This window comes from Prionailurus viverrinus, chromosome D3 (genome assembly GCF_022837055.1).
Source record: "Prionailurus viverrinus isolate Anna chromosome D3, UM_Priviv_1.0, whole genome shotgun sequence".
NCBI classification, from domain to species: Eukaryota; Metazoa; Chordata; class Mammalia; order Carnivora; family Felidae; genus Prionailurus; species Prionailurus viverrinus.
In genome coordinates, this window is record NC_062572.1 from 39173572 (window position 1) to 39201293 (window position 27722).

General features: G+C 36.3%; 1 protein-coding gene across 2 annotated transcripts in view; it reads left to right on the forward strand.

The window, feature by feature from the left end:
• The window catches only part of L3MBTL4 (L3MBTL histone methyl-lysine binding protein 4), a 447392-nt gene that overhangs the window by 172515 nt on the left and 247155 nt on the right, over positions 1 to 27722 (forward strand). For both annotated transcript variants that reach the window (XM_047828725.1, XM_047828726.1), the window contains exon 10: positions 782 to 858. In XM_047828725.1, coding sequence (XP_047684681.1) covers positions 782 to 858 — 77 coding nt within the window. The remainder of the gene's footprint in view (positions 1 to 781; positions 859 to 27722) is intronic.

Below are 27722 nucleotides of genomic sequence, written 5' to 3' on the forward strand. Positions count from 1 at the left end.
GGAAGTTAAGAACTTGCAGTATTTTTTTTTTTTCCTGAAAAATGTTGAACTCAGCCTGTCATATTTTTTAAAGGGAAGATTCACAGGGAGAACGGAGGAGTGAATTATTTGAAAGCCTGTGGGGAGCAGAGAAAATGTATGCTACGATACCATTAAACTAACATTGCATGAGTTAAAAGGGTTTTCTGGGTAAAAACCTGAAATACAGAAGAGGGAATGGCAAAAATCATTTTTGTAGCGTTTCTTCACAGTATATCCTGAATAACCAACACGTCTCTGCCTGAGGCTGTGGTTCTTCATGTGCATGAAGGGGACCCGGTTTTCTTCTTTGAACTAAGATAAGAAGTAGAACATTGATTAATTGTTCTATGTGTCTTAGGTAGAATGGTCTGGGTTCCTTGAAACGGAGAGGGAGGAAATGGTAGGCATATGGAGTCTGATTGGTCTGTCTTATTAAACTCTGGGCCGGCCTATTAATATTTTTCCTTGCTGCTAGCAAGAAGTGGTGGAGGAAGCTTATTAAAATGTGCACTCCTTGGGGATATCACTGGCAGTTCGGGTTCTAGTCAAACACTTTTTGAAAATACTTTTAAATTTCAAGAGAGGTTTGGTCACTTAGCTTATAAAATACAGTGCTAAAAATTACTTCTGATTCTATTTAGCTACAAAATATTTTAGTTATGTAGTTCTATCTTCCATGGAGTAAGGAATGGTCATTACTCTTGGATTCTTTCTCTGGCACTGAGTCATATAGGCTCTGAAATAGAATCCTGTTTTGCAGGTGTGATGTAAATAGTCCTTATGTCCAGCCAGTTGGTTGGTGTCAGGAGAATGGAAGAACTCTGATAGCACCCCAAGGTGAGTGGACTGGCTGGGTTTTCTTCGAAGCATCTCTGTGTGAGTGGCAATGCCTGTTTTTGTTTTTGTGTATGCAAACCACATTTCAACACCAAGTGTGTGATAAAAATACTGTGCAAGATTCTATTGACCAAGTAACCCACATGTCTGAAATCTGCTCGTCTTTCCCATAATGAAAATGGACTCTGTTTATAAAGATATATTAGGTGGCCATTTAAAAAAAGGTTGCTAAAAAGTTTTGCCCAATGAAATGAGTACCATTGCTGCAGATCCGTATTTCGAACTAGCTATTTCCGCCTACATACTTTATCTTATAACTTATGTTAATTCACTAATTGAGCCATAAGATTATTAAATACACTTAACTTTGGGGTTAAATGACAAATGGAGAAATCTAAAGAGTGAGAATTAGCCGTGAGTCTTCAGACTTGCCAGAACTCTTCACCACACCAACTTAATGGTTCAGCTAAACACCAAAGTAGGGACTTTTTCTAGTTATTTGTATTTTTTTCTCACTACAGAAATACTAAGTATTTGGAGACTTTCTCTATCAAATTTATGTTTTATAATTTGAAAATTAGTTAGATACAGTGGCTGCATAAGCTTAGCATTTTTACAATAAGTATTCTAGGAGAAAACAGTTTCTTTCAATTAAAAATGTGCAGGAAGAAATGTAGAGTATGTAACATGCCATTCTAGAATGGAGCAGATATTTAGTGTTTTTATTTGAATGATTCTAGAATTTTACTGTGTTTTAATATTTTTTTCTTAATACAGAAAAATAATAAGGATTTGTCATCAAAATGGCATGAAAAAAATTCAAAAACTAAAAACTAATCAACAAACCAAACCAAGCCAAATTTTAAAAAAACACAACCTATTTAAACTATCCAGTTAGCTAGAAAAGTTTTATCAAATGTGTAACATCTTCCCAAATTCTGATTTTGATACGCAGACAGATTTAGAATTGTTTGTCCTATTTTTCTGTAAAACCGGCTAAAGTTAACTTTAGAGTAATGTTCTTCAAGATGAGGTGAAGTGTTTGTGAGATCTCAGAACATGTCGTTTGAGTTGGTGTGTCTGGAGGTAGAGCACACTCTGTTTCCCATTTCCTTTAGTGGAATCACTTCTCTGCTGCCTGTAGCTTGTTCTCACTAGACTTCATGGATAGAGTCTGTGGTTAAGTTCATCACCTCGTCTCTTGGCACTGTGTCAGTCGAGAAGTAGTCTGTGTAGTACTTTAAGAATTGTATGTCCAGAATCTTTCTTTGTTTTAAATTTTTTGATGTTTATTTGTTTTTGAGAGAGAGAGAGAGGGAGGGAGAGGGAGAAGGAGAGGGAGAGGGAGAGAACGAGCGGGAAAGGGGCAGAGAGAGAGGGAAACACAGAATCCGAAGCAGGCTCCAGCCTCTGAGCTGTCAGCACAGAGCCTGACGTGAGGCTTGAACCCACTGACCGTGAGATCATGGCCTGAGCCAAAGTCAGATGTTTAACGGACTGAGCCACCGAGGCACCCCTGTCCTGTCCAGAATCTTTCCATCATTAGCGTGAACTGAGAATTGAGGAGGCAAAGCTCCCATACCCCAGATAAGGCCAAGGCTTGAAGGTTCTGCTTGATGGGAGTAAGAAACTATTTAGTTCATAAAGTGAATAAAGTATCAACCTAGGTTTGTCATTTTCCCCATGGAATTGATTGCATATACAAATACCATTACCACTCTGAAATTTGAGTAAGAGTTGTCCCCATAGACTAATTTAGTGATAGTCTATGCTTTAGGGTCAGATTTTCTTCCCTACGACTTAGGTTTAAAATTCTGAGGAGATTTTGTCCTGTTATACAATGTCTGAATTAGAATCTTTCAGTTAACCTACCTCTAAACCTTTTATACTTGTTGGTGTTTCTTTTACACATTACAGAGTGTTTTTATATAGTAAAATACTACCCTCCTCTAAGCCCCAATTCATACAACCCTTTGTTTCTCTGTAGCAAATTCTTTACCTACTTCTTTTTCCTACTGAGATATAATCCACGTATTATAAATTTTGCCTTTTAGTGTATAATTCAGTGGTTTTTAGTATACTCACAAGGTGGTACAACCATCACCATTATCTATTACCAGAGATTTTCATCACCTCCCAAAGAATGTCATCCTCATTTTCTTCTCCCTCTCAGGCCTAGGCAACCACCACTCCCTATCTCTATGGATTTGACTGTTCTAGACACTTGGCCACACGTGGAATCATAGAGTATGTGGCTTGTTGTGTCGTAGCTTCTTTGATTTAGTGTAATGTTTTCCGAGTTCATGTTGTAGCATGTCTCAGTACATCATTCCTTTTGTTTACAAATAATATTTTAGTGTGTAGATATACCACATTTTGTTTATGCATTCATTAGTCGATGGCCATTTGGTTTGTTTTCACTTAATGACTATTATGAATAAAGCTGCTATAAACTTTCATGTTAACCTACCTCTAGGTAGTTTTTGAGTGATATGTTTTAATTTCTTTTGGGTATAATTCTAGGGATGGCATTGCTGGGTCATAAGGTAACTCTGTTTGAGGAATTGACAAACTGTTTTCCAAAGGGGGCCACACAGTGTACATTCCCACTGGCAGCGAATGAGAATTCTACTTCCTCCACATCCTCACCAGTATGTTACTGTCTTCTTGATTACAGCCATCCTAGTGGGTAGAAGGTAGATCTCGTTGTCCTTTTGATTTGCATTTCTATAACGACTAATGATATTGAACATCTTTTACTGTGGTTATTGGCCATTTGTGTATCTTCTCTCAAGAAATATCCATCCAAATCTTTTGCCCACTTTTAAATTGGGTCATTTGTCATTTTATTATTGAGTTGTAAGTGTTCTTTGGATATTAGATGCTGCAGTTGTTTTCACTTTCTTGATGGTTTCTTTTAAAGCACAGAAGTTTTTAATCTTGATGAAGTCCAATTTATCTGTTTTTTTTTTTTTTTCCTTTGTTGTGCTTTTGCTAAGAAAGCACTGCCTAATCTTTGGTCACAAAGACTTGTCACTAAAGACTCTACTTTCCCTATTGATTGGCCTTGGCAGAATTATTGAAAAAACAGTTGACTATAGATACATGAGTTTATTTCTGGATTCTCAATTCTGTTGCATTCCTTTACATGTCTAACCTTAGGCCAGTACCAGACTATCTTGATTACTGTAACTTTGTAGTAAGTATTGAAAATAGGAATTGTGAGTCCTTTAACTCTATTTTCTTCTTTCTCAAGATTGTTTTGGCTGTTCTGAGTCACTTGCAAACATATCCCTATGAATTTTAGAATTAGCTTGCCAATTTCTGTCCAAAAAAAGTCAATGCAAATTTTGATAGGGATTGATCTGTATCAATTTAGGAATTAGCCATCTCAAAAATATTAAAATTTTCAGCCCATAAACCTGGGACACCTTTCCACTTCTATAGATCTTTAGTTTTCTTTCAATGATATTTTGTAGGTTTCAGTCTGTAAGTCTTATACTTCATTAAATTTGTTCCAAGTTATTCTGTTTTTTCTTAATTGAAGTGAAATTTACATGACACACAATTAACCATTTTAAAGTCTATAATTTAGGGGCGTCTGGGTGGCTCATTGGTTAAGCATCTGACTCTTGGTTTCAGCTCAGGTTATGATCTCACGGTTCATAGGTTCAAGCCCCACATCAGGCTCCATGCTGACAACCTGGAGCCTGTTTGAGATTCTTTCTCTCCCCCCCTCTCTGCCCTTCTCCGCTCAAAATAAATAAATAAACTGAAAAAAATAAAGTGTACAATTTAGTGGTAGTGTATTCAGAGTGTTATGCAACCACTAGCTCTCTAGTTTCAAAACTTCCAACACTTAATAAAAACGTTCTGTACTTATTCAGTAGATACTCCCCACTCCCTGCTCTCATCCCCTTGTAACCTCTACTCTGCTTTCTGTGAATTTGCCCATTCTTGATATATTATACATATTATATAAAAAAGAATCCTATAATACGTGTTTGTATTTGGCTTCTTTTACTTAGTGTAATGTTTTCAATGTTCATCCGAGTTGTAGCGTGTATCAGTATTTCATTCCTTTTTACGATTGAATTCTATTCTATTGTATGTACACACGCCATGATTTGTCTGTCCATTCATCTGTTGGACATTTGGTTTGTACCTTTGGCTATTTTAACTAGTACTACTATAAGCATTCATGTACAGGTTTCTGTGTGGACATGTGTCTTCACTTCTCCTTGGTGTATACCCATTGTAGAATTGCTAGGTCATATGATAATTCTATGTTTAACATTTTGAGGAACTGACAACTGTTTTTTGAAGTACCTGTGCCATTTTAATATTCTCACTAGCAAACATGTCGTAATTCTTACTTCTCAACATCCTTACTTCTCAAAGAAACTTGTTCTTTTCTGTTTTCTTAATTAAACCCATCCTACTGGGTGTGAAGTGGTATCTTATTGTGGTTTTGATGTGTACTTCTCTAATGATCAGTGATGTTAATCATCTGCTCATGTGGTTATGGGCCATTTGCATATCTTTTGAGAAATATTGATTTAAATCTTTTGCTTGTTTTTTAAAACATTGGGTTATATTTTTATTATTTATATATTATTTAAAAATTGTTTCCACTTACCTATATTGCATAAATGATTTACAGATGTCTTACCACATTCTATAGATTGTATTTTCACATTCTTGATAATGTATTTTGCCATAAAATAGTTTTTAGTTTTGATGAAGTCCAATTTATCTATTTTTTCATTCATTCATCATGCTTTGGTATTAAATACAAGAATCCACTGCCAAATTTGAGGTTGTGAGGATTTACCAATATGTTTTTTTCTATGGATTTTATACTTTTAGCTTTTATATTTGACTTGTTGATCCATGTTGATTTAATTTTTGTATATGAAGTAAGGTAGGGGTTCAGCTTCATTCTTTTGGATATGGTCCAGTTTAACCAGTGCCATTTATTTAAAAAGCCTATTCTTTCTCCATCACATGGTATTGGTACCATTGTTGAAAAGAAGTTGGCCACAGATATTTAGGTTCATTTCTGGATTCTCGATTCTATTCCATTGGTCTGTCTATACACCTATCCTTATGCCAGTATCATCCTATTTTTTTACTTTAGTTTTTAGAAAAGTTTTAAGTTCACAGAAAAATTGGGAGGAAGGTACAGAGATATCCTTTATACCTCCTCCTTCACATATGCACAACCAGCTGCCAGTATCAACATTCCCCACCACAGTGATACATTTGTTGGAATTGATGAACCTACATTGACATCATTATCACCCAAAAGTAGATAGTTTACTCATGGTTCACTCTTGGTATTGTGCATTCCGTGGATTTGTACAAGTGCCTAAAGACATGTAGACCATCATTTTGGTATCGCACAGAATATTTTCACTGCCCTAAAAATCCTCTGTGTTCTGCCTAGTCTTCTTTCTCACTCCCTGAGTGCTTGGCAGCCAGTAACTTTTTTTTCTTTTTTTTGCTGTCTTTATAGTTTCGCCTTTTCCAGAATGTTCTATAGTTGGAAACATACAGTAGGTAGGCTTTTCAGACTGGCTTCTTTCACTTAGGAATATGCATTTGAGGTTCCTCCACATCTTCTCATGGCTTGATAGCTCACTTCTTTTTAGTGTTGAATAATATTCCACTGTCTGGTTGTATCTCAGATTATATATTCATTTATCGACTGAAACACATCTTGGTTGTTTTGATGTTTGGGTAATTATGAATGGAGTTGCTATAAACATCCATGTGCAGATTTTTGTGTGGACATGTTTTCAACTCCTTGGATAACTTCAAAGAATGATACTGTTGAATGGTATGGTAAAGGATGCTTAGTTTTGCAACAGCCTGCTAAACTATTTTCCAAAGTGACTGTAACACTTTACATTTCCACCAGCAACACTGAGAATTCCTGTTGCTCTACCTTCTCACCAGCATTTAGTGTTGTCAGTGTTTTGGATTTTAGCCATTTGAATAGGTGTATAGTGAGTGCCTTGTTGTTTTAATTTGCATTTCTCTGTTGACATATGGTGTGGCACATATTTTCATGTGTGTATTTGCCATCTGTAAGTCTCCTTTGGTGAGGTGTCTGTTAAGCTCTTTATCCCATTTTTTAGTTGGGTTGTTTGTTTTCTTATTGTCAAGTTTTAAGAATTCTTTGTGTATTTTGAACAAGTCTTTTATCATATGTATCTTTTGAAATATTTTCCCCTACTCTGTAAATTGTCTTTTCATTCCCTTGACAGTGTCTTTAGCAGAGCAGAAAATTTTAATTTTAATGAAGTCCAGCTTATTAATTATTTATTTCATGGATTGTGTCTTTGGTGTTATGTTAAAAAATCATCATGAACCCAAGGTCATTTAGGTTTTCTCCTATGTTATCTTTTAGGAGTTTAATTATTTTGAATTTCATATTTACATCTGTGATCCATTTTGAGTTAATTTTTGTGAAGGATGTAAGGTCTGTGTCTAGATTCTCTGTCCTCTTTTTTTTTTTTTTTTTTTTTGGTACGTGGGCATCCAGTTGTTCCAGCACCATTTGTTCAAAAGACCATCTTTGCTCCATTCTATTGCCTTTGTTCCTTGTCAAAGATCAGTTGACTATACTTTTGTGGGTCTATTTCTGGGCTCTCCATTCTGTTCCATTGAGCTATTTGTCTATTCTTTTGCTAATACTATGCTGTCTTGATTACTAATAAGCTTAGTTACATACAAGCATACTAGCTGTATAATGTCAGTCCTTCAAATTGTTCTTCTTAAATATTGTATGTATGTTCTGGATCTTTTGCCTCTCCATATAAACTTTGAAATATCTGACAATATTCACAAAATAACTTGCTGAGATTTTCGTTGGGCTTGCATTGAATCTGTAGATCATGTTAGGTAGAACTGTCATCTTGATAATATTGAGTCTTCTTGTTCATGAACATGGAATATCTCTCCATTTATTTAGTTTTTTGTTTTATTTCACAGATTTTTATAGATTTCCTCATTAGACCTTGTACATATTTTGTTAGATTTTATACATATTTCATTATTTTGGGTGCTAATGTAAATGGTATGATTTTTATTTCAAATTTCACTTGATCATTGCTGATATACAGAAAAGCTGATATTCAGAAAAACGTTTATATATTAACCTTGTATCCTGAAACCTTGCTATATCACTTGTTGGTTCCAAGAGGTTTTTTTGTCAGTGTCTTTGGGTATTCTGCACAGACATCATGTCATCTGTGAACAAAGTTTTATATTTTTCTTCCCAATCAGTATACATTTTGTTTCTTTTTTTGTATTATTGCATTAGCTAGGATGTACCACACTATTTTGATCACTATTGCCTTGTAATCAGTTTTGAAATTCGGAAGTGTGAATACTCCAACTTTGTTTTTATTTTTCAAGATAATTTTGGCTCTCTGTGTCCCCTTGCAGTTTTTTTTTTTAACATGAAATTTATTGTCAAATTGGTTTCCATACAATACCCAGTGCTCATCCCAACAGGTGCCCTCCTCAATACCCATCACCCCACCCTCAATACCCACCAGGGAGCACCCTCCCACCCCCTATCAACCTTCAGTTTGTTCTTAGTTTTTAAGAGTCTCTTATATTTTGGCTCCCTTCTTCTCTAACCCTTTTTTTTTCCTTCCCCTCCCCCATGGTCTTCTGTTAAGTTTCTCAGGATCCACATATGCTATCTGTCTTTCTCTGTATGACTTATTTCACTTAGCATAACACTCTCCAGTTCCATCCACATTGCTACAGAAGGCCATATTTCATTCTTTCTCATTGCCACATAGTGTTACATTGTGTATATAAACCACAATTTCTGTATCCATTCATTAGTTGATGGCCATTTAGGCTCTTTCCATAATTTGGCTATTGTTGAAAGTGCTGCTATAAACATTAGGGTACAAGTGCCCCTCTGCGTCAGCACTCCTGTATCCCTTGGGTAAATTCCTAGCAGTGCTATTTCTGGGTCATAGGGTAGATCTATTTTTCATTTTTTTGAGGAACCTCCACACTGTTTTCCAGAGCGGCTGCACTAGTTTGCATTCCCACCAACAGTGCAAGAGGGTTCCTGTTTCTCCACATCCTCACCAGCATCTATAGTCTCCTGATTTGTTCATTTTGGCCACTCTCACTGGCGTAAGGTGATATCTGAGTGTGGTTTTGATTTGTATTTCCCTGATAAGGAGCGACGTTGAGCATCTTTTCATGTGCCTGTTGGCCATCTGGATGTCTTCTTTAGAGAAGTGTCTATTCATGTTTTCTGCCCATTTCTTCACTGGATTATTTGTTTTTCGGGTGTGGAGTTTGTTGAGTTCTTTATAGATTTTGGATACTAGCCTTTTGTCCAATATGTCATTTGCAAATATCTTTTCCCATTCCATTGGTTGCCTTTTAGTTTTGTTGATTGTTTCCTTTGCAGGGCAGAAGGTTTTTATCTTCATGAGGTCCCAATAGTTCATTTTTGCTTTTAATTCCCTTGCCTTTGGGGATGTGTCAAGTAAGAAATTGCTGCGGCTGAGGTCAGAGAGGTTTTTTCCTCCTGCTTTTTCCTCTAGGGTTTGGATGGTTTCCTGTCTCACATTCAGGTACTTTATCCATTTTGGGTTTATTTTTGTGAATGGTGTAAGAAAGCGGTCTAGTTTCATTCTTATGCATGTTGCTGTCCAGCTCTCCCAGCACCATTTGTTAAAGAGACTGTCTTTTTTTTCCATTGGATATTCTTTCCTGCTTGTTAAAGATTAGTTGGCCATACTTTTGTGGGTCCATTTCTGGAGTCTGTATTCTATTCCATTGGTCTATGTGTCTGCTTTTGTGCCAATACCATGCTGTCTTGATTACAGCTTTGTAGTAGAGGCTAAGGTCTCGGATTGTGATGCCTCCTGCTTTGGTCTCCTTCTTCAAAATTACTTGGGCTATTTGGGGTCTTTTGTGGTTGCATACAAATTTTAGGATTGCTTGTTCTAGCTTCGAGAAGAATGGTGGTGCAGCTTTGATTGGGATTGCATTGAATGTGTAGATAGCTTTGGGTAGTATTGACATTTTAACAATATTTATTCTTCCAATCCATGAGCATTTCTTTATATCTTCTTCAATTTCCTTCATAAGCTTTCTATAGTTCTCAGCATACAGATCTTTTACCCCTTGCAGTTCTATATGAATTTGAAGATTGGATTTTTCATTTCTAGAGAGATTACTGTTGGGATTTTGAGAAGGATTACACTGAATATTAGGGAGTAGTGCCATCTCAACAGTATTAAGTTTTCCAACCCATGAATATGAGCTGTCTTTTTACTTTTTTAGGTCTTTAATTTCTATCAGTGGTATGTTTTAGTTTTCATCATATAAGTCTTTCATATCATTGGTTAAATTTATTCCTAGGTATTATATTCTTTTAGAATGTACTAGAAATATAATTATTTTATTTATTTCCCTTTGAATTGTTTATTTCTGGAATGCAGAAAGCAGTTAATTTTATATCCTGAAACTTTACTGAGTTTATTAGCTCTACTGGTTTGTGTGTGTGTGTGTGTGTGTGTGTGTGTGTGTGTGTGTACGTGTGTACTCTATGGGATTTTATTGCATAGAATTGTGTAGTCTGTCAAAGAACAGAAGTTCCAAAATATTAAAATTTCCAATTTGAATGCCTTTAATTTTGCTTCTTGCCTCGTTGTTCTGGCTAGGACTTGCAGTACAATGTCGAATATAGAAGTTAAAGTAGGCATTCTTATCTTTTTCCTAATTTAGGGCAGAAAAATTTCAGTCTGTCACCATTGTGCATGATGTTATCTGTAGATATTTATTACATGTCCTATATCATGTTAAGAAAGTTCCCTCCCTCTTTTCTTAGTTTTGAGTGTTTTTATCACAAAAGGATGTTGAATTTTGTCTAATGCTTTTTTTTATATCTGTTGAGATAATTGTGTGGGAGTCCCCCCCCCATAGTTTCATGCTATATAATCATTTTTAATGTGCTGGTGAGTTTAGTTTGCTACTATTTTGTTGAGGATTTTTGTATTGATGTTCAGAAGGAGTATTGGTATTTAGTTTTCTTGTTATGTCTTTTTCTGGTCTTTTCATTTTAAAAATATTATAAATGGAATTGTTTTCTTAATTCATCTTTAGATTATTCATTGCTGTTGTGTAGAAATATAATTTATTTTTGTACAATGATCTTATATTCTGAAGCTTGCTGAATTCATTAGCTCTAATATTTTCTGTGTGTGTGTGTGTGCACGCGCGCATGTGTGTGTATTCCTTAGAATTTTCTATATGCAAAATTGTGTCATCTCTAAGTAGAGAAACATTTACTTCTTCTTTTCCATTTTGGATTCATTTTATTGGTTCCTTTTTTATCTGGCTAGACCTTCTAGTGCGTTGTTGAGTAGTAGTGGCAAGATCAGACATCCTTTTCTTGTTCCTGATCTTAGGGGAATACTCCATCTCTCCACACAAAGTGTTGTGTTTGCTGAGAATTTTTGTAGATGCCCTTTATCAGATTGAGGAAGTTCCTTTCTGTTAGTGGTTTGTGTTATCACAAAAGGGTATTCCTTTATTCTATTAATATGATATTATTATATTTGCTTCTTTTTATATGCTGCATATGCTTTTTATATGCGTGTGTTCCTGGGATAAATCTCATTTACTCTTTTAAAATGTATTTATTCCTAAGGCTGCTAAGAGTGCTAAGGAAAAGCAGGATAAACAACAAGTGAAATGTTTAATTTTTTAAAATGTTCATCCACAGTATGAATACTTGTTTCTAGGAGGGAATCAACTGTGTCATAAGGGGGATTCTTCTTGTGGTGTTGCAGGGGATTGGCCCTTCATGGTCACAGGACCACCTTGGACCACAGAAAGTTTCCCATTTGGTGTGGTGATAAAACATAAGTAAATCAGCCTCTTAATCAAAGTATGAACAAGAGAGTAGAGTATAATGAAAATATATGCAGAGGAAAAGTAAGAAAAAATTGGGTGACGGCAATTAGAAAGTAAACAAAATTGCTTAAAGCTTGTGATGGATCATGAGTATGCTGGCCTGTAGGTTTATGTGAAAACTCGAGTGACCGAAGATGTTAGGTCCCTATTAACTACACAAGAAGGAAAGGTTTGAAACCACGGATGGTAGAAGAGGCCCTAAGACATGAGAATATAATGCTGTGTACTCAGGTAATCCACAAAGGGGAATTTGGTGACAAGGCTGAGGCTAAGACTGCTAATAATTTATATTTATATTCATATGCACACATACGTAATATAACTTATGTCATATATATTTTGTACTTATATATGTACTTTTAGGGTTTGAACATAGTAAAAGATAAAAAGAAATTAACACTGGTCTATATGAATGATTTGTTTCTGTTAGTAATTTAGTGCCACAACTTGTTAGCTGTAGTTATTTTACTTTAAGTGAATTGATATTTTAAGCATCATTTACGCCCATAGATTTTTACATTAAGTTTTATTTTATGGTTGTAATTACATCGTTGTCAGAAGAAAATGTATTGACTATATTTGTTACAGTTTTTTATGCGCGCGTGCATGCGCGCGTGCGCGCGTGTGTGTGTGTGTGTGTGTCTGTAATTGCACATCTGAGAACGATTAGGACGCTTGAAAGTAGAACAGTGTGTACTGATCTGTCTAGTTGTCCCTGGTGTATACTCAGATTCTCATAAATTCCGGATAAAAGAGTCTTTTCAGAGGGAGAAAGAGAAGGGAAAGGCCAGTTTTTAAAATGAGTGAAGTATAAAATGTAAAGGTGCTTTTCACTGATATAAATTTAATCCAAAGCGTTGTTACATATTCTATTCAGTGTCTTTCCGGAGAGGACTAAAATGTATGGGCTTCTTTTCCTTCAGAGGAAGCAATCTGCTGGAATTGTTGTTGAAGTTACAAAATGACAAGAAGGTGTCAGGTAGACGCCTCAGCATTTGAGGGAGAGAACCCTTTCCAGAAGGGTTGTTGGGTCTCATAGTGAGCTTTTGAGCTTCATCTGGCGGTGAGCAGGCAATGTCCAGTTAAGAATCACCTCCTTACCAACAGAGGCAAATCTCATCCTTTTGTTGAAGTAAAATCCCCAGTAGCATAGTTTTAGATGGTTCATGGTATAGTCAAGTCTGTACGGTTAAAAATTAGATCTATTAAAGAATATTAAATAGATTATCTGTGGAAAGTTATATTCTTTGCTTTTTTTAGTTATTTTGAATGGTATTGCTATTTAAAAGTGACTCTGAGTTTGCTTTTTTTGTAATGTTTGTGAAATTCCTACTGCTCTCCATTGCTCAGTGTGGCTTTTACCAGTCAAAACACTATTGTGAAGACTTTTCTCAACAGTGTGATTACTTGTGTGAAAATCTGTTGGCGCAGTCCATGATGGGAGCCACCACCCCATCCTGTCTCCTGCTCAATTTGGACAGGGGGACAGGAAACCCTGCAGAACCAGAATGGCTGTGAGGGCTCCTCCGATCGGCAGTGGGACCACGTCCCCCAGGAAGGATGACAGTCCTGCACGGAGCGCCTCTGCAAATGCAGACTGCTGCTCACATTTGAAGCACACTCTGCGACCAAACTCACATTCAGTTCAAACATCTCCACAAACATCTCCGTAGTGACTTCTGTGCTTATAGAATGGAAAGAACCAAGTAAGCATAAAACATGCTGAAGGAAGGGATCTGTTTTTGTAAAACGCTATTGAGATGTGATTCACACACTGTACACCTATCCATTTATAGCGGATATACGCTGTCCATTTACAGTATACAGTTGGTGGTTTTTAACCTATTTACAGAGTTGGGTAACCATCACCAAATTTAATTTTAGAATGTCTCTATCACCCCAGAAAGAAACCCTGAATCATTTAGCTATTATCCCTCAACCCTCCTTTCCCCTCAGCCCTTGGCAACCATTAATCTACCTTCTGTCACTGTAGATTTGCCTATTCTGAGTAGTTCATGTAAGTAGAATTATGTAACCTGTGGCCTTTCATGTCTGGCTTATTCACTTAGCATAATAATGTTAGAGCTCATCCGTGTGGTACCGTGGATCAGCACATCAATGCTTTTTAATTCCAAATATTATTTCATTACATAGATAAATCACAATTTGTGTATCTGTTTATCAGTTAATGGGCATTTGGGGTTTTTTTCCCACATTTTGGCTATTTCGAATAATACTGCCATGAACATTTGTGTAAGAGTTTTTGTGTGAACATGTTTCCAGTTCGCTTGGGCATATACTTAGGGTGGAGTTGCTGGGTCATGTAGCAATTCTACGTTTAACTTGCTGAGTAATTGCCAGGATCTTTACCGCAGGAGCCGCACCATTTTACATTCCCCTGGGTAGTGTGTGAGGGCTCCAGTTTCTCTATATCCTTGCTAACACTTGTCTGTGTTCTTGTTCATAGCCATCATACCGACTGTGAAGTAGAATCTTATTTTTGGATCTCATTTTTCTTGAATGCCCAATATTACTTCACACATTTATCTGTTTTCATAGCAATTTTGTGAAGATTTTGTCAATAATTTCAATTTCATAGTTGAAGGCCTGAGGTGCAGAGAGATCAGATAACTGGCCCCAGACCTTTCACGTGATGTGAAGGGGATTAGGTGGCAGGCCTCGTTAGTTCACTTCAGGAATTCCTCTGCCTTTTCTTCTTCCCCACACTACTTATAGTCTTCCTGCACACAGGCTCTACAATGGAAGGAAACATTTCCGTAGCTCACTGGGAACACAGGAGAAGGAGATGTAAGTTCCAGCTCTGTGTGTGGGCACCTTCACACTGGAAGCAATGTTGCATCAGTCTTTGAAGGATGTGCAGAATTTCACCTAAGAGATGGAATGGAAGAGTTAGATAGAAGGAATGGTATGCACCTCCTTAAAAAAGGAAGTTTCTAGAAAGTTCAAATTATGGGCCTATGAGTAATGTGCTGGGCTGCAGGGTAGGGAGGGGGAAGAGAGGGACAGGAGGTGATGGGTGATTTAGAACATTAGGCTCAGACTGCTGTGTGATTGGCCTTGTTAATGTCTTTATTGTATTTAAAATTGGAAATAATTTTAAAGATTCAGAAGTCACAATAGCAAAAATAAACTCCTTGCAAACCATTTGAGGTTAAATTGCCAAGATGAAAGTTTTGCAAAGGTCACCCAATAACAATCCTCTACGAAACACAAATGAGCAGATTTAATCCAGGATCACATGTGTTTACTTGTCATATCTCTTTAGCGTTCTTTCATCTGCAGCGGTTCTTCATCTTTCCTTGACTTTTATGAACTTGACACTTTGGAAGAGTACAGGCCAGTTGTTTTTTGTAACGTGCTTCTCACTTTGGGTTTGCCTGATGTTTCCACAGGAGTGGACGGATTATGTACCAGGGGAGGAATATTCCAGAATTAATGCATCCCCTCAGGTGGATGCTAATCCCCTGCTAATGTTAACTTTGATCACTTGATTGAAGTGGTGTGTGCCACTTCTCCACTGCAACTTTGCTTTTTCCTTTTGTAATTAATATATATTTGTGGGAATTGACGTTGAGATTACATAATTATACTATTTCTCATCTATCACTCACTAGTTTTTAGCATCTATTAATGTTCATTGGATGAATTAGTTGTTATGATATTTGCCAAATGGCGATTTTCTAATTACATTATTTCCTCTACATTTATTAGCTTATTTATTTATTCATTTTTTTACATATAGTTGTGGATTCCTGCCTTATCATTGTGCTGTAATATGTTACTATTGTTATACAGGACCTTGGTGGGGGAGGTGGAGTAGAAAGGTCGGTGAGCAGCCTTCCTAGACCCAGGGAACTGACAGTTTACTAGAGACTGTTGGTGAGTTTATAAATAACTGTTATAGATGATAGCAAGGAAATTAGTCAAAAAAATAATACCTGGCCAGAAGAAGAAAGAAGTGCCTCATGGAGAAAATTATATGATGGTGTGCTGCTCCATAGCAAATTACCACACTTAGTGGCATAAAACAAATGCACACTTAGTGGCATAAAACAACACAAAATTGTTATCTTATAGTTCTGGAGGTCAGAACTCTGAAATGGGTTTCACTTCAGTTTTGAAATATTAATAGATTAGTTAATTACTAATTAATAGAGAATTAGTAGTATGGGTAGGTTGAAGCCATGTTGTAAAAGATCTTTAAAAAGCTAGAATGAGGAGTTTGTAGTCACATCTCTGATATAAATATGTTTAAGTATTTATTTGGCAATAATGCACCAGATTAAAGGAAGACCATTAGGGAGATTGATTGTATGTGAAAATAAGGAGTAGAGGCTAGGAAGATGTTAAAATACTTTGGGATTTCTACTTATCTGATTTGGCAAGTGACTGAATAAGAAGACATATATTAGCTCTTTATTCGGAGTTTCTTGTGGTCTGGAATGCTTGGAATTGATGGGCTAGGGAAATAAATCTGGTTCCTGACCTTTTATTCTTGTAAATATCATGTTCTACAGTAAATACATGTTAATGTGATAGCAAAAAGCCACTCAAAGCAGAAAAAAAACTGCACTTGAATATTTTGCTAACTGTGGGACAGTTTTCTGTGGCCATCTGATACAGTGTGTCATATTATGTTATGTTATTGTGCCTGTGCCTCAGGTAGACATTCTCCTACCAGAGGTCCCATAAGACATTGCCATACTTCCACCAATAGGTGATCATGCCACTGCAGCATATATCATGATCCTCTCTCTTGTTCTTTAACTTAATTGGAAATCGTATCATCATTTCCCCAAGGCTTTTCATAGAAAGTGAATTCCCTACACAATTCTACAGAGACATTATAAAAGGATGGTATTCTGTTCTCTGTCTCTGTAAGAGTGTTCAGTCAGCTAAATTCTCTTTATGAATCCAAGTTTATTTTTATCATTGAATCCTTGTAAATAATCACCAATGAAGTGAAGCTGTGGACTTACTAGAAGTCAAACTTATTTAAAATAAATGTTAATTATGTTTTATTTTCATAAAAGTGCAGGAAATTTGTAAAATTGAAATGTAATAATGTATACATTGAAGTATTGATCTCATCACTAGATAGAGCTTGCCATTATTATTGTTGTTTTTTCAATCATCTTGTCTTTTTATTTGATTTTATACACATAATTTAAACACTAGAATTATGATCTTATTGTTCATTTCTCCCCTTTACTTGAAAACATAATTTGAATATATTTACTTATCTTTAAATAGTCTTTGAAAACCTAGTTATTAATGACTGCAAAATTAGATCTGAGTACACCACAGTTTATTTTCTTTTGTATTGGACATTAACTTTTTCTAGTTCTTAAATAACTACAGACATCCTTTTAATTTTTTTTTCATGTGTATTCATTTTTGAGAGACAGAGACAGAGCATGAACTGGGGAGGGGCATTGAAAGAAAGGGAGACACAGGATCTGAAGCAGCTCCAGGCTCTGAGCTGTCAGCACAGAGCCCGACGTGGGCTCGAACCCACAAACCGCGAGATCATGACCTGACCGAAGTCAGATGCTTAACTAGTTGAGCTGCCCAGGCGCCCCAAGAAGACATCCTTTTAAAGAAATAGTTATAGATGTTGGCTATTGCTTTGTGACTGTTTTAAGTGGAGTTAATGGATTACAGAGGATAGAAACAAGTTTTAAGCATTTGATAAATACTTCCAGATTACCCTCCATAAAGTTTCTTCCTTCCAACAACATTAGAAAATTCAGACATCAAAAAGAAAAAAATGGAACAAGACCCCAGATCTCTCAAAATACAGGCACCTGTTTTCTATGAATATTGTATTAGCAAGGACTGTATTGTTTTGTTCATAATTTATCCACAAGTTCTGGTACATAAAAATAGGCAATTTGTGTGTGTTTTAAATCACACTTAAAAATATTTTAAGTAAAGTAACTCATATATAGATTGAATTAGTGATTAGAAAACTCCCAACAAAGAAAAAAGCCTTGGACTTGATGGCTTCACTGGTGAATTCTACCAAACATTTAAAGAATAACTAATGCCACCACTTCTCAGACTTTTCCAAAAAACTGAAGAGGAGAGAACCCTTCCTAACTCATTTTATGGACCCAGTACTACCCTGTTACTATAGTCAGGAAAAGTCACTATAAGAAAAGAAAACTGTAGACCAGTATCCCTTATGAACACTGATGGAAAAATCCTCAACAAAACACTAGGAAACTGAATCACATTGAAAGGATTATATGCCATGACCAAGTGGAATTTATTTCTGGAATGCAAGGATGATTCAATATGAAAATTAATCAGTGCAGTACACCAAATTAACAAAATGAAAGACAAAAACCAACATAATCATCTCGAGTGATGAAAAGCTTATAACAAGATTCAACACCCTTTCATGAAACAAAACAAACAAGCACAAACATTCAACAGTTTAGAAACAGAAGGAAACAAATTCAATGTAATAAAAGCTATATATGAAAAACCCACAGGAAGCATCATACTCAGTAGTGAAAGACTGAAAGCTTATCTTCTAAGATCAGGAAAAAGCAAGGATGACTAATTTTGTCACTTCTTTCCAACATAGTACTGAAAATCCTAGCCAGATTAATTAAGCAAGAAAAAGTAATAAAAGGCATCTGAATTGGAAGCAAAGAAGTAAAATTATCTCTGTTCACAGATGATATGATTTTATATGTAGAAAACCTTAAAGATTACACATACACACACCCCTTAGAACTAATAAATGAATTCAGCAAAGTAACAGGATACAAAATCAAGCCTCAAAAATCAGTTGTGTTTCTGTGCACTAATTATGAACAATCTGGAAAGTATATTGAAAAAACAATTACATTTACAATGGCATCAAGAAGAATAAAATGCTTAGGAATTAACCAAGGAGGTAAAAGACTTGTACAATGAAAAGTACAAAACGTTGCTGAAAGAAATTGAAGAAGAGCTAAATAAGTGGAAAGACATCCCTTGTTTAAAGATTGGAAAACTTAATATTGTTAAGATGTCTATTACCCAAGGTGACCCTCTCAAAGTCCCAAAGATGTTTTTTGAAGAAACAGAAAAATCTGTCCTAAGGCTTATGTGAAATATGAAGGGACTCTGAGTAGCTAAAAGAGTCTTGAAAAGGAACAGAGTTGGAAGACTTGCCATTTATTTCAACATGTTACGTATATGTATACATGTTACAAAGCTGCAGTAATTCAAACAGTGTGATAATGGCTTAAATGTAGACATACAGACCATTGGAACAGAGGCCCCAAAATAAACCCTAACATATAAGGTCAAATGATTTTCAGCAAGGGTGCCAAGACTATTCAAAGGAGAAAGAATAGTCTCTTCCATAAATATTGCTGGGAAAGTTGTTTAACCACATGCAAAACAATGAAGCTGAACCCCTACCTCACTTTATATAGAAAAACCAAATAAAAATGGATCAATGGCCTAAATGTAAGGGCTAAAACTATAGAGTCTTAACAGATAAGGCAAAAGCTTCACAACATTGGGTTTAGCCGTCATTTCTTGTATATGACACCAAAGGCCCAGACAAAAAAAGAAAAAATGGACAAATTGGACCTTGTGAAAATTAAAAACTCCTGTGTATCAAAGCATGCTATCAACAGAGTGAAAAGCAAAACTCATGATAGGACAAATATTTGCAAATCATATATCTTATAAGGTATTATTATCCAGAATATATGGAGAACTCCTATATGGGTTCTCCATATCTTCCCATTTGGAGAAACCCAAATGGGAAAAGGACTTGATTAGACATTTCTCTAAAGAAGATACATGAATGGTCAGTAAGGACATGAAAAGATGCACATCATCACTAATCATTAGGGAAGTGCAAATTAAAACTACAATGAAATACCACCTCGTATCCACTAGGGTGTCTACTATTAAAAAAACAAAAAAACAAAATAAGAAGTGTTGGCAAGGATGTTTGGAAATTGGAGCCCTTGATCATTGTTGGTGGGAGTGTAAAATGGTATAGTTGCTTTGGAAAATAGTGTGATAGTTCCTCAAAAAATTAAAAACATAATTACCGTGTGGTCTAGTATTTCCACTTCTTGGTATACGCCCAGAAGATTTGAATCCAAGGTCTCAAAGAGACAGTTGCACACCTAGTTCATAGCAGCATTATTTACAATTAGCCAAAGCATGGAAGCAACCCAAGTGTCCATGAACAGATGAATGGATAAGGAAAATGTGGTCTATGAACACAATGGAGTGTTAGTAAGCCTTACAAAGGAAGGAAATTCTGACATATGGCACAACATGCCTGAACCTTGAGGACATTATGCTAAGTGAAGTAAATTAATCACAAAAGACAAATACTGCATGATTCTACTTATGTGAGATCCTTAGAGTAGTCAAAATCAGAGAGAAAAAAAATATGGTTGCCAGGGGTTATGGGGAGAGTGGACAGGGAGTCGTCGTTTAATGGATACAGGGTTTTAGCTCCACCAGATGAAAGGAGATCTGGAGATGGATGATGGTGATAGATGTACAGCAATATGAATGTACTCAGTATCACTGAACTGTACACTTAAAAATGATTAAGTTGGTAGATTTTGTGTGTATTTTACCACAATAAGAATTTCGAAAAGAATTCCCACGTGTAGTTATATTACAAGTCCTATAAATTTTGTTTAATGTTTATTTTTATTTTTGAGAGAGACAGAGACAGAATGCGAGTGGATTAGGGGCAGAGAGAGAGGGAGACACAGAAGCAGAAGCAGGCTCCAGGCTCTGAGCTGTCAGCAGAGTCCAACGCGGGGCTCAAACTCATGAACTGTGAGATCAGGATCTGAGCCGAAGTCGGACGGTCAAACGACTGAGCCATCCAGGTGCCCCTACAAGTCCTAGGCAAGACTAATGAAAACCAGCATTCTTCTCCCTGTCCCAGAATTTTCTGTGAAGGGGCATATCTGTCACTTGACGTTTACTTCCCTCTTCCTCAAGAATGTGTTTTTTGCTTCCTACCTCTATATTTTTCAGTTTTAGATACTGTCTCTTGTACTCAAGCACTTTACATTTAACATATTTCTTTGTATGATTGGATTTAATGTTACTAGTGGCTTTCTATTTATGTTTTTGGTCCTTTTTTTCTCCTTTAAAAAGTTTGTACTGAGAATTATTTAATGCTTCCGTTTTATCTTTGCTATTGGATTTTTATTTTTTTAAGTTTATTTATTTATTTTGAGAGACAGCGTGAATGGGAGAGGGGCAGAGAGAGAGGGAGAGAGGGAATTCCAGGCAGGTTCCTTGCTGTCAGTGTGGAGCCCGATGTGGGGCTTGATCTCACAAACTGTGAGATCATGACCTGAGCCGAAATCAAGAGTCAGACACTCAATTGACCAAACCCCCCAGGTGCCCCTGCTATTGGATTTTTAATTTACCTCTTTAAAAATATTTCTCAGTTCTTACAGGATTTGCAATGTACCTATTAAACTCATCACAGTGTACTATACCACTTTTATAATATAAGAGCCTAATAGTGAGTGGTTTACTTTCATTTCTTTCTCCCATTATTTCTCATCATTTCTTTATTTACAGATGACTTTTTGTTCTGATAAAAAAAGCAAGGAATTTAAGAAGTGAAAACAGTGTGACCTCTATATATCTTCTGTACCTTATAAATGCTGTTCACTATTTCCAGTGCTCATTTCCATCTGACAGCATACTCCTTCTCCCCAAAGAACTTTCTTTTAAATTGAGATATAATTTATATATAACATTATATTACATTCAAGTGTACAAGATAATGATTCAGTATTTGCATGCACATACAGCAAAATGATTACAATGACAAATCTAGTTAACATCTAGCACTGCACATAGTTAGGAAGTTTTTTCCCTGGTACTGAGAACTTTTAAGATCTACTGTCATAGCAACTTTCAAGTATACAATATAGTGTAGTGTTAACTACACTTGTCATGCAGTGCCTTATATCTTCATAAGTTATGTATTTTATAACTGAAACTTTATACTTTTCAACTCCTTGTCCCTTTTTGCCAATCACCCACCTCCTGCCTCTGGTAACCACCTATCTGTTCTCTTTGTGAGCTTGTTTTTCTTTGCTTGTCTGTATTTGTTTGTTGTTAGATTCCACATGTATGTGAAATAATATTATATTGGTACTCTCTGTTGACTTATTTCACTTAGCATGTAATTCCTTCAAGGCTCATCTATGTTATTGCAAATGACAGCATTTCCCTTTTTTATGACTGAATAATAGTCCATTTTGTGACTGAATAATGGCCCATTTTCTTTATCCATTCATCCATTTCTGGACACCTGGATAGCTTCTGTGCCTTGGCCACTGTAAATAATGCTACAGTGAGGATTTTTGTTTCTCATTTAAAGTTAGTGTTTTTGTTTCTTTCAGATAAATACCTAGAAGTGGAATTTCTGGCTCATATGGTAATTCTAGTTTTCATTTTTTGAGGAAATGCCATACTGTTTTTCATTGTGACTTCACCAATTTACATTCCTACCAACAGTGCACAAGGATTCCCTTTTCTCCACATCCTCCTTAACACTTGTTATTTTTTGTCCTTTTGATAATAGCCATTCTCACAGGTGTCAGGTGGTGTCTTCTTGTGGTTGTGATTTGCGTTTTCCTGATGATTAGTGATGTTGAGCATTTTTTTCATGTATTTGTGGGCCATTTGTATGTCTTTCTTTGCAAAAATGTCTGTTCAGATCCTCTGTTATTTTTTAATTGGATTGTTTGTTTTTCTTATATGAGTTTTCTATATATTTTGGGTATTAACACCTCATCAGATACATGACTTGCAAATAGTTTCTCTCACTTAGTAGGTTGTTTTCTCATACTGTTGATGGCTTCCTTTGCTATGCAAAAGCTTTTTAGCTTGATCCAGTTCCACTTGTTTATTTTTGCTTTTGTGTCAAATCCAAAAATTCATTGTGAGGACCAAGATCAAGGAGATTACTGCCTACCTCTTCTTTTAGGACTTTTATGTTTCAGGTCTTTTGTTCAAGTCTGTAATTAATTTTGAGTTAGTGTTTGTGTATGTTGGAAGATAGTGGTCCAGCTTTATTCTGCATGTGGCTATGTGATTTTCTCAACATTTATTGCGGAGACTGTCCTTTCCTCATTGTGTACTCTTGACTACTTTGTTGTAAATTAATTTACCATATATGCATGGATTTATTTCTGCCTCTCTGTTCTGCTCCATTGGTCCCTGTGTTTTATTTAGTTCTTATTAAAAAAAATTAAGTGTTTATTTATTTTTGAGAGAGAGAAAGCATGAGCTGGGGAGGGGCAGAGAGAGAGGGGGACAGAGGATCTCAAGCAGGCTCTGCGCTGACAGCAGCAATCCCGGTGTGGGGCTTGCACTCATGAACTGTAAGATGATAACCTGAGCCAAAGTCTGAAGCTCCACCAACTGAGCCACCCAGGTAATCACATCCCTATGTTTTAATGCCAATGCCTTACTGTTTTAATTACAATACTTTTGTAATGTAATTTGAAATCAGGAAGTATGATGCTGCCATCTTTGTTCTTTTTCCCAAGATTCCTTCATTCAGAGTGTTTTGTGGGTCCAAACAAATTTTAGGACTGTTTGTTCTATTTCTGTGAAAAATGCCATTCTAATTTTTAGGGATTGCATTAAATTTGTAGATTGATTTGGGTAGTATGGACATTTTAACAGTATTAATTCTTCCAGTCCATGAGCACAGAATAGCTTTCCATTTATTTGTGTCTTCTTTAATTTCTTTCATGAAAGTCTTCTAGTTTTCAGAGTACAGGCCTTTTACCTCTTTAGTTAAACTTATTCTTAATGTATTTTATTCTTTTTTTTTTTTTTTTTTTTTTTTTTAATTTTTTTTTTCAACGTTTTTTATTTATTTTTGGGACAGAGAGAGACAGAGCATGAACGGGGGAGGGGCAGAGAGAGAGGGAGACACAGAATCGGAAACAGGCTCCAGGCTCCGAGCCATCAGCCCAGAGCCTGACGCGGGGCTCGAACTCCCGGACCGCGAGATCGTGACCTGGCTGAAGTCGGACGCTTAACCGACTGCGCCACCCAGGCGCCCCTATTTTATTCTTTTTAAAGCAATTGTAAATGGAATTGTTTTCTTAATTTCTATTTCTAGTAGTTCATTATTAGTGTATAGAAATACAACAGATTTTTGTGTATTATTTTTGTATCCTGCAACTTTACCAAATTTGTTGATTTATTCTAACAAGTTTCTTTTTATGGTAGAGTCTTAGGGTTATCTATATATAAAATATCATGTTATCTGCAAATGGTTACAGGTTTGCTTTTTTCCTTTCCAGTTTGGAGACCTTTTATTTCTTACTCTTGCCTAATTGTTTTGACTAGGACTTCCATTATGTTGAATAAAAGTGACAATAGTGGTCATCCTTGCCTTGTTCATGATCTTAGAGGAAAAGTTTTCAGCTTTTCACTGTGTGTGATGTTGGCTGTGGGATTGTCATATATGGCTTTTATTGTGTTGAGGTATGTCCCTCTATACCCACACTGTTGACAGTTTTTATCATAAATGAATGATGTGGATGTTGAATGGATAAATGGATGTTGAATTTTGTCAAATGCTTTTTCTGCATATATTGAGATGATGGTATGATTTTAATCCTTTGTTTTGGTAATGTGATGTATCACATTAATTGATCCCTAGAATAAATCCCATTTCATCACCATGTATGATTTCTTTTAATATATTGTGGAATTCAGTTTGCTAATATTTTGTTCAGGATTTTTGCATCTAAGTTTGTCAGAGATATTGGCATGTATTATTTTTTCTTACAGCATCCTTGTCTGGTTTTGGTTTCAGGGTAATGCTGGCCTCATAAGGGATTTTGGAAGTGTTCCTTCCTCTTCTATCTTTTGGGAGGGCTTGAGAAAGACTGGTATTAATTCTTTAAGTGTTTGGTGCTTTTCACCAGTGAAGCCATCACAGGTTTTTGATTACTGATTCAATCTCCTTACTAGTAACTGGTCTGTTCAGATTTTCTATTTCTTCATGATTTGGTTTTGATAGGTTGTAGGTTTTTAGGAATTTATTCATGTCTTCTAATTTGCCCAACTTGTTGGTGCATAACTGTTCATAGTAGTTTTTTATGATCCTGTGTGTTTCTGTGGTATTGGCTGTGGCATTTATTCTTTCATTTCTGTCATGTTCCTTCTTGCTAAAGAACTTCCTTTAAAATTTCTTCTAGCACAGGTTTGTTGGAAATGCATCATCTCAGCTGTTGTTTGACTGAAAAAGTCTTTATTTTGCCTTAATATTTTAAATATATTTTTGCTGGGTATAGAATTGTGAGTTGATGGATCTTTCCCCCTGCATTTCATTAAATATGTCACTTCCTTGTCTTTTGGCTGGTATAGTTTTTGTTTGTAAGTCTACTCTGATTCTTTACCTATGTTCTCCTGAATGTGATTTTTATCATCCTTCTGGTTACCCCTTAAGTTTTTATCTTCAGTGCTCTGAAAGGGAGCTCTTGCTAGTCTTCTGTCTCACTCCTAGTCTTTCCTCTGAGCACTTGGTAAGACTCATTAAAACCACCTTGTGAATGAGTATGGGGACATGCCTTTTATGTCTGGGGTCAGCTATTCCAGACTGCCATGCTAGCTCCCACTTGACTTTTAAGAATTTATTAAAATGTTCGCTGATTTCTTTTTACTTACTTGGGTGTGATTACCTTTTCCTCTAGTTCTCTGCCACAGGTTAAATATTTTGAGTTTCTCAGCTGTCTCTAGAGGAACTTGTGCCCCCTTATATTTCCATTACTTTGTTTCCTTGGAACTTCAGCTCTTTGATGGACTCCCGGAAGTTTATGATTTTTCAGATTATCTGACTGTTTCTCATTGTTAGGGAATGGGTAACAGTCTTTTTGGCTTTCTACATTCTACATTGAAATGGAATTCTCCTTTATTTTCCAATAACAATATTTTATGAGTCTTCTTTTAGCTCTCTAAGGATATGAATTAAGGGTTCATTTAGTTTTAATTAATTAATTAATTTTGAGAGAGAGAGAGAGAGAGAGAGAGAGAGGGAGAGGCAGAGACAGAGGGAGAGAGGGAATCCCAAGCAGGTTCTACATTGTCAGTGCAGAGCTTGATGTGGGGCTTGATCTCACAAACCATGAAATCACGACCTGAGCTGAAATCAAGAGTTTGACACTTAACTGACTGAGCTACCCAGGCACCCCAAGGTTCATTTATTTTTTAAACTTGTTGGTTTAAATCTTCTGTTCCCTATATTGTCTCTTTTCTCAAATTTACGTTTTTACGTTAATTGTTTTTGTTTTTGTATCCAGGTATTGGGTTCTTCAAATCTCTAGTGAATCTCAGTTTCCTTTCATCTTTAAGAATAAGGTCCTGAGAAGCAGAATAAAATCTCTGGGTGCCCTGATGGAGCTTGTGAAATTGTAAACATCCCTGTGGGGTGCTGAGATGTTAACCAGGGTGTTTTAGTTGGATATTGGATACCTCAGAATGTCACAACGAGGACTTTTGGGTTGGTTCCCACAGGAAAGGCTCCTCTTCCTCCTTCTGACTGGGGTGTGTGTTATGGCAGGGTTGTAGGAGTTGTTGAGAGCTGAGGCAAAGGGCTGCCCGCAGTTTGAGATTCAGGTACTGCAAATGGCCATTCTTCTATGAGTGGGCTGCATCACTGCATAAGATCCCAAAGTCTGTTCCTTCTCTGTTTCAACCTGTCCAGAGACTAAACCCTCCAGCCTTTAGCCTTAATGTGGTAGGGATAGCCTAGTTGTGTGGGGTCAGGTAGGTGACCTGGTGTGTCTAACTGTTTCTATTAGGACTTCAAAACAGTCATCTGTTGTTAGCACCACACTCTGCCTTCAGAAGGATCTGATGCCTACAGCTACTGAAGCTTTTTCAGGGTCCTATAACATAAATTAACCTGCTTCTTTAACAGATTTGTTTTAGCTTTCTCAGTATGTGAAGCCAATTTTCACTCATTTATTTCCTTTTCACGCTTCCAGGGGTTTTGTTTCCATTTCTCATCTGCTTTTGGCTTTTTTTTTTGTTTTTCACTTGTTCTCATTGTGGCTTTATATCCTTGTACTGGTACTATTTTTATTTTTAATTTTTTTTATAAACTACATTTTATTTATCCTGTTTTTTAAAATTGTTTTTTTATTTTTGAGAAAGACAGCACGAGTGGGAGAAGGGCAGAGAGAAAGGGGTATGGAGGATCTGAAGCAGCTACTGTGCTGACAGCAGTGAGCCCGATTTGGGGCTCGAACTCACGAACTGTGAGATCATGACCTGAGCTGAAGTTGGATGCTCAACTGACTGAGCCGCCCAGATGCCTCAATTTATCCTGTTTTTTTAAAAGCATTGTATTTCTTTTTCTACTCAGGTTAGTTACCCCTCTCAAGGAAGTAGCAAGTGGTGCTAATCCCTCCATATTAATTACTATGAGCTAACTAGCATAACAAATGACTCCAACATTTTAGTACCTTAACACATTAAGAATTGATTTCTTGTTCTTCTCACAGTACAGTTATGGTTAGTTCTGCCCCATGCAGTTATTCCGGAACTGGGGCTCCTCCAGGTCTTTCGGACTCTTTCAGGAAAGCCTGAAAATGGGAAAAGAACTGGTGTTTGTTTGCACATGAGATGGTTTTAGGGGCCAAACTTGGAAGTGGCTTATTACATCATTTCTACCCAAATGCATGGGCCAGAACGCAGTTACATAGCTACATTTAACAGCATGGGAGTCCAGGAAATGTATTTTCTCAAGAGGAGAATGAAAATGATTGAACTATTAGCCATCCTATGCTATATATGTTTTACTAATTCCAATATGATTGCAAATACATGCACAC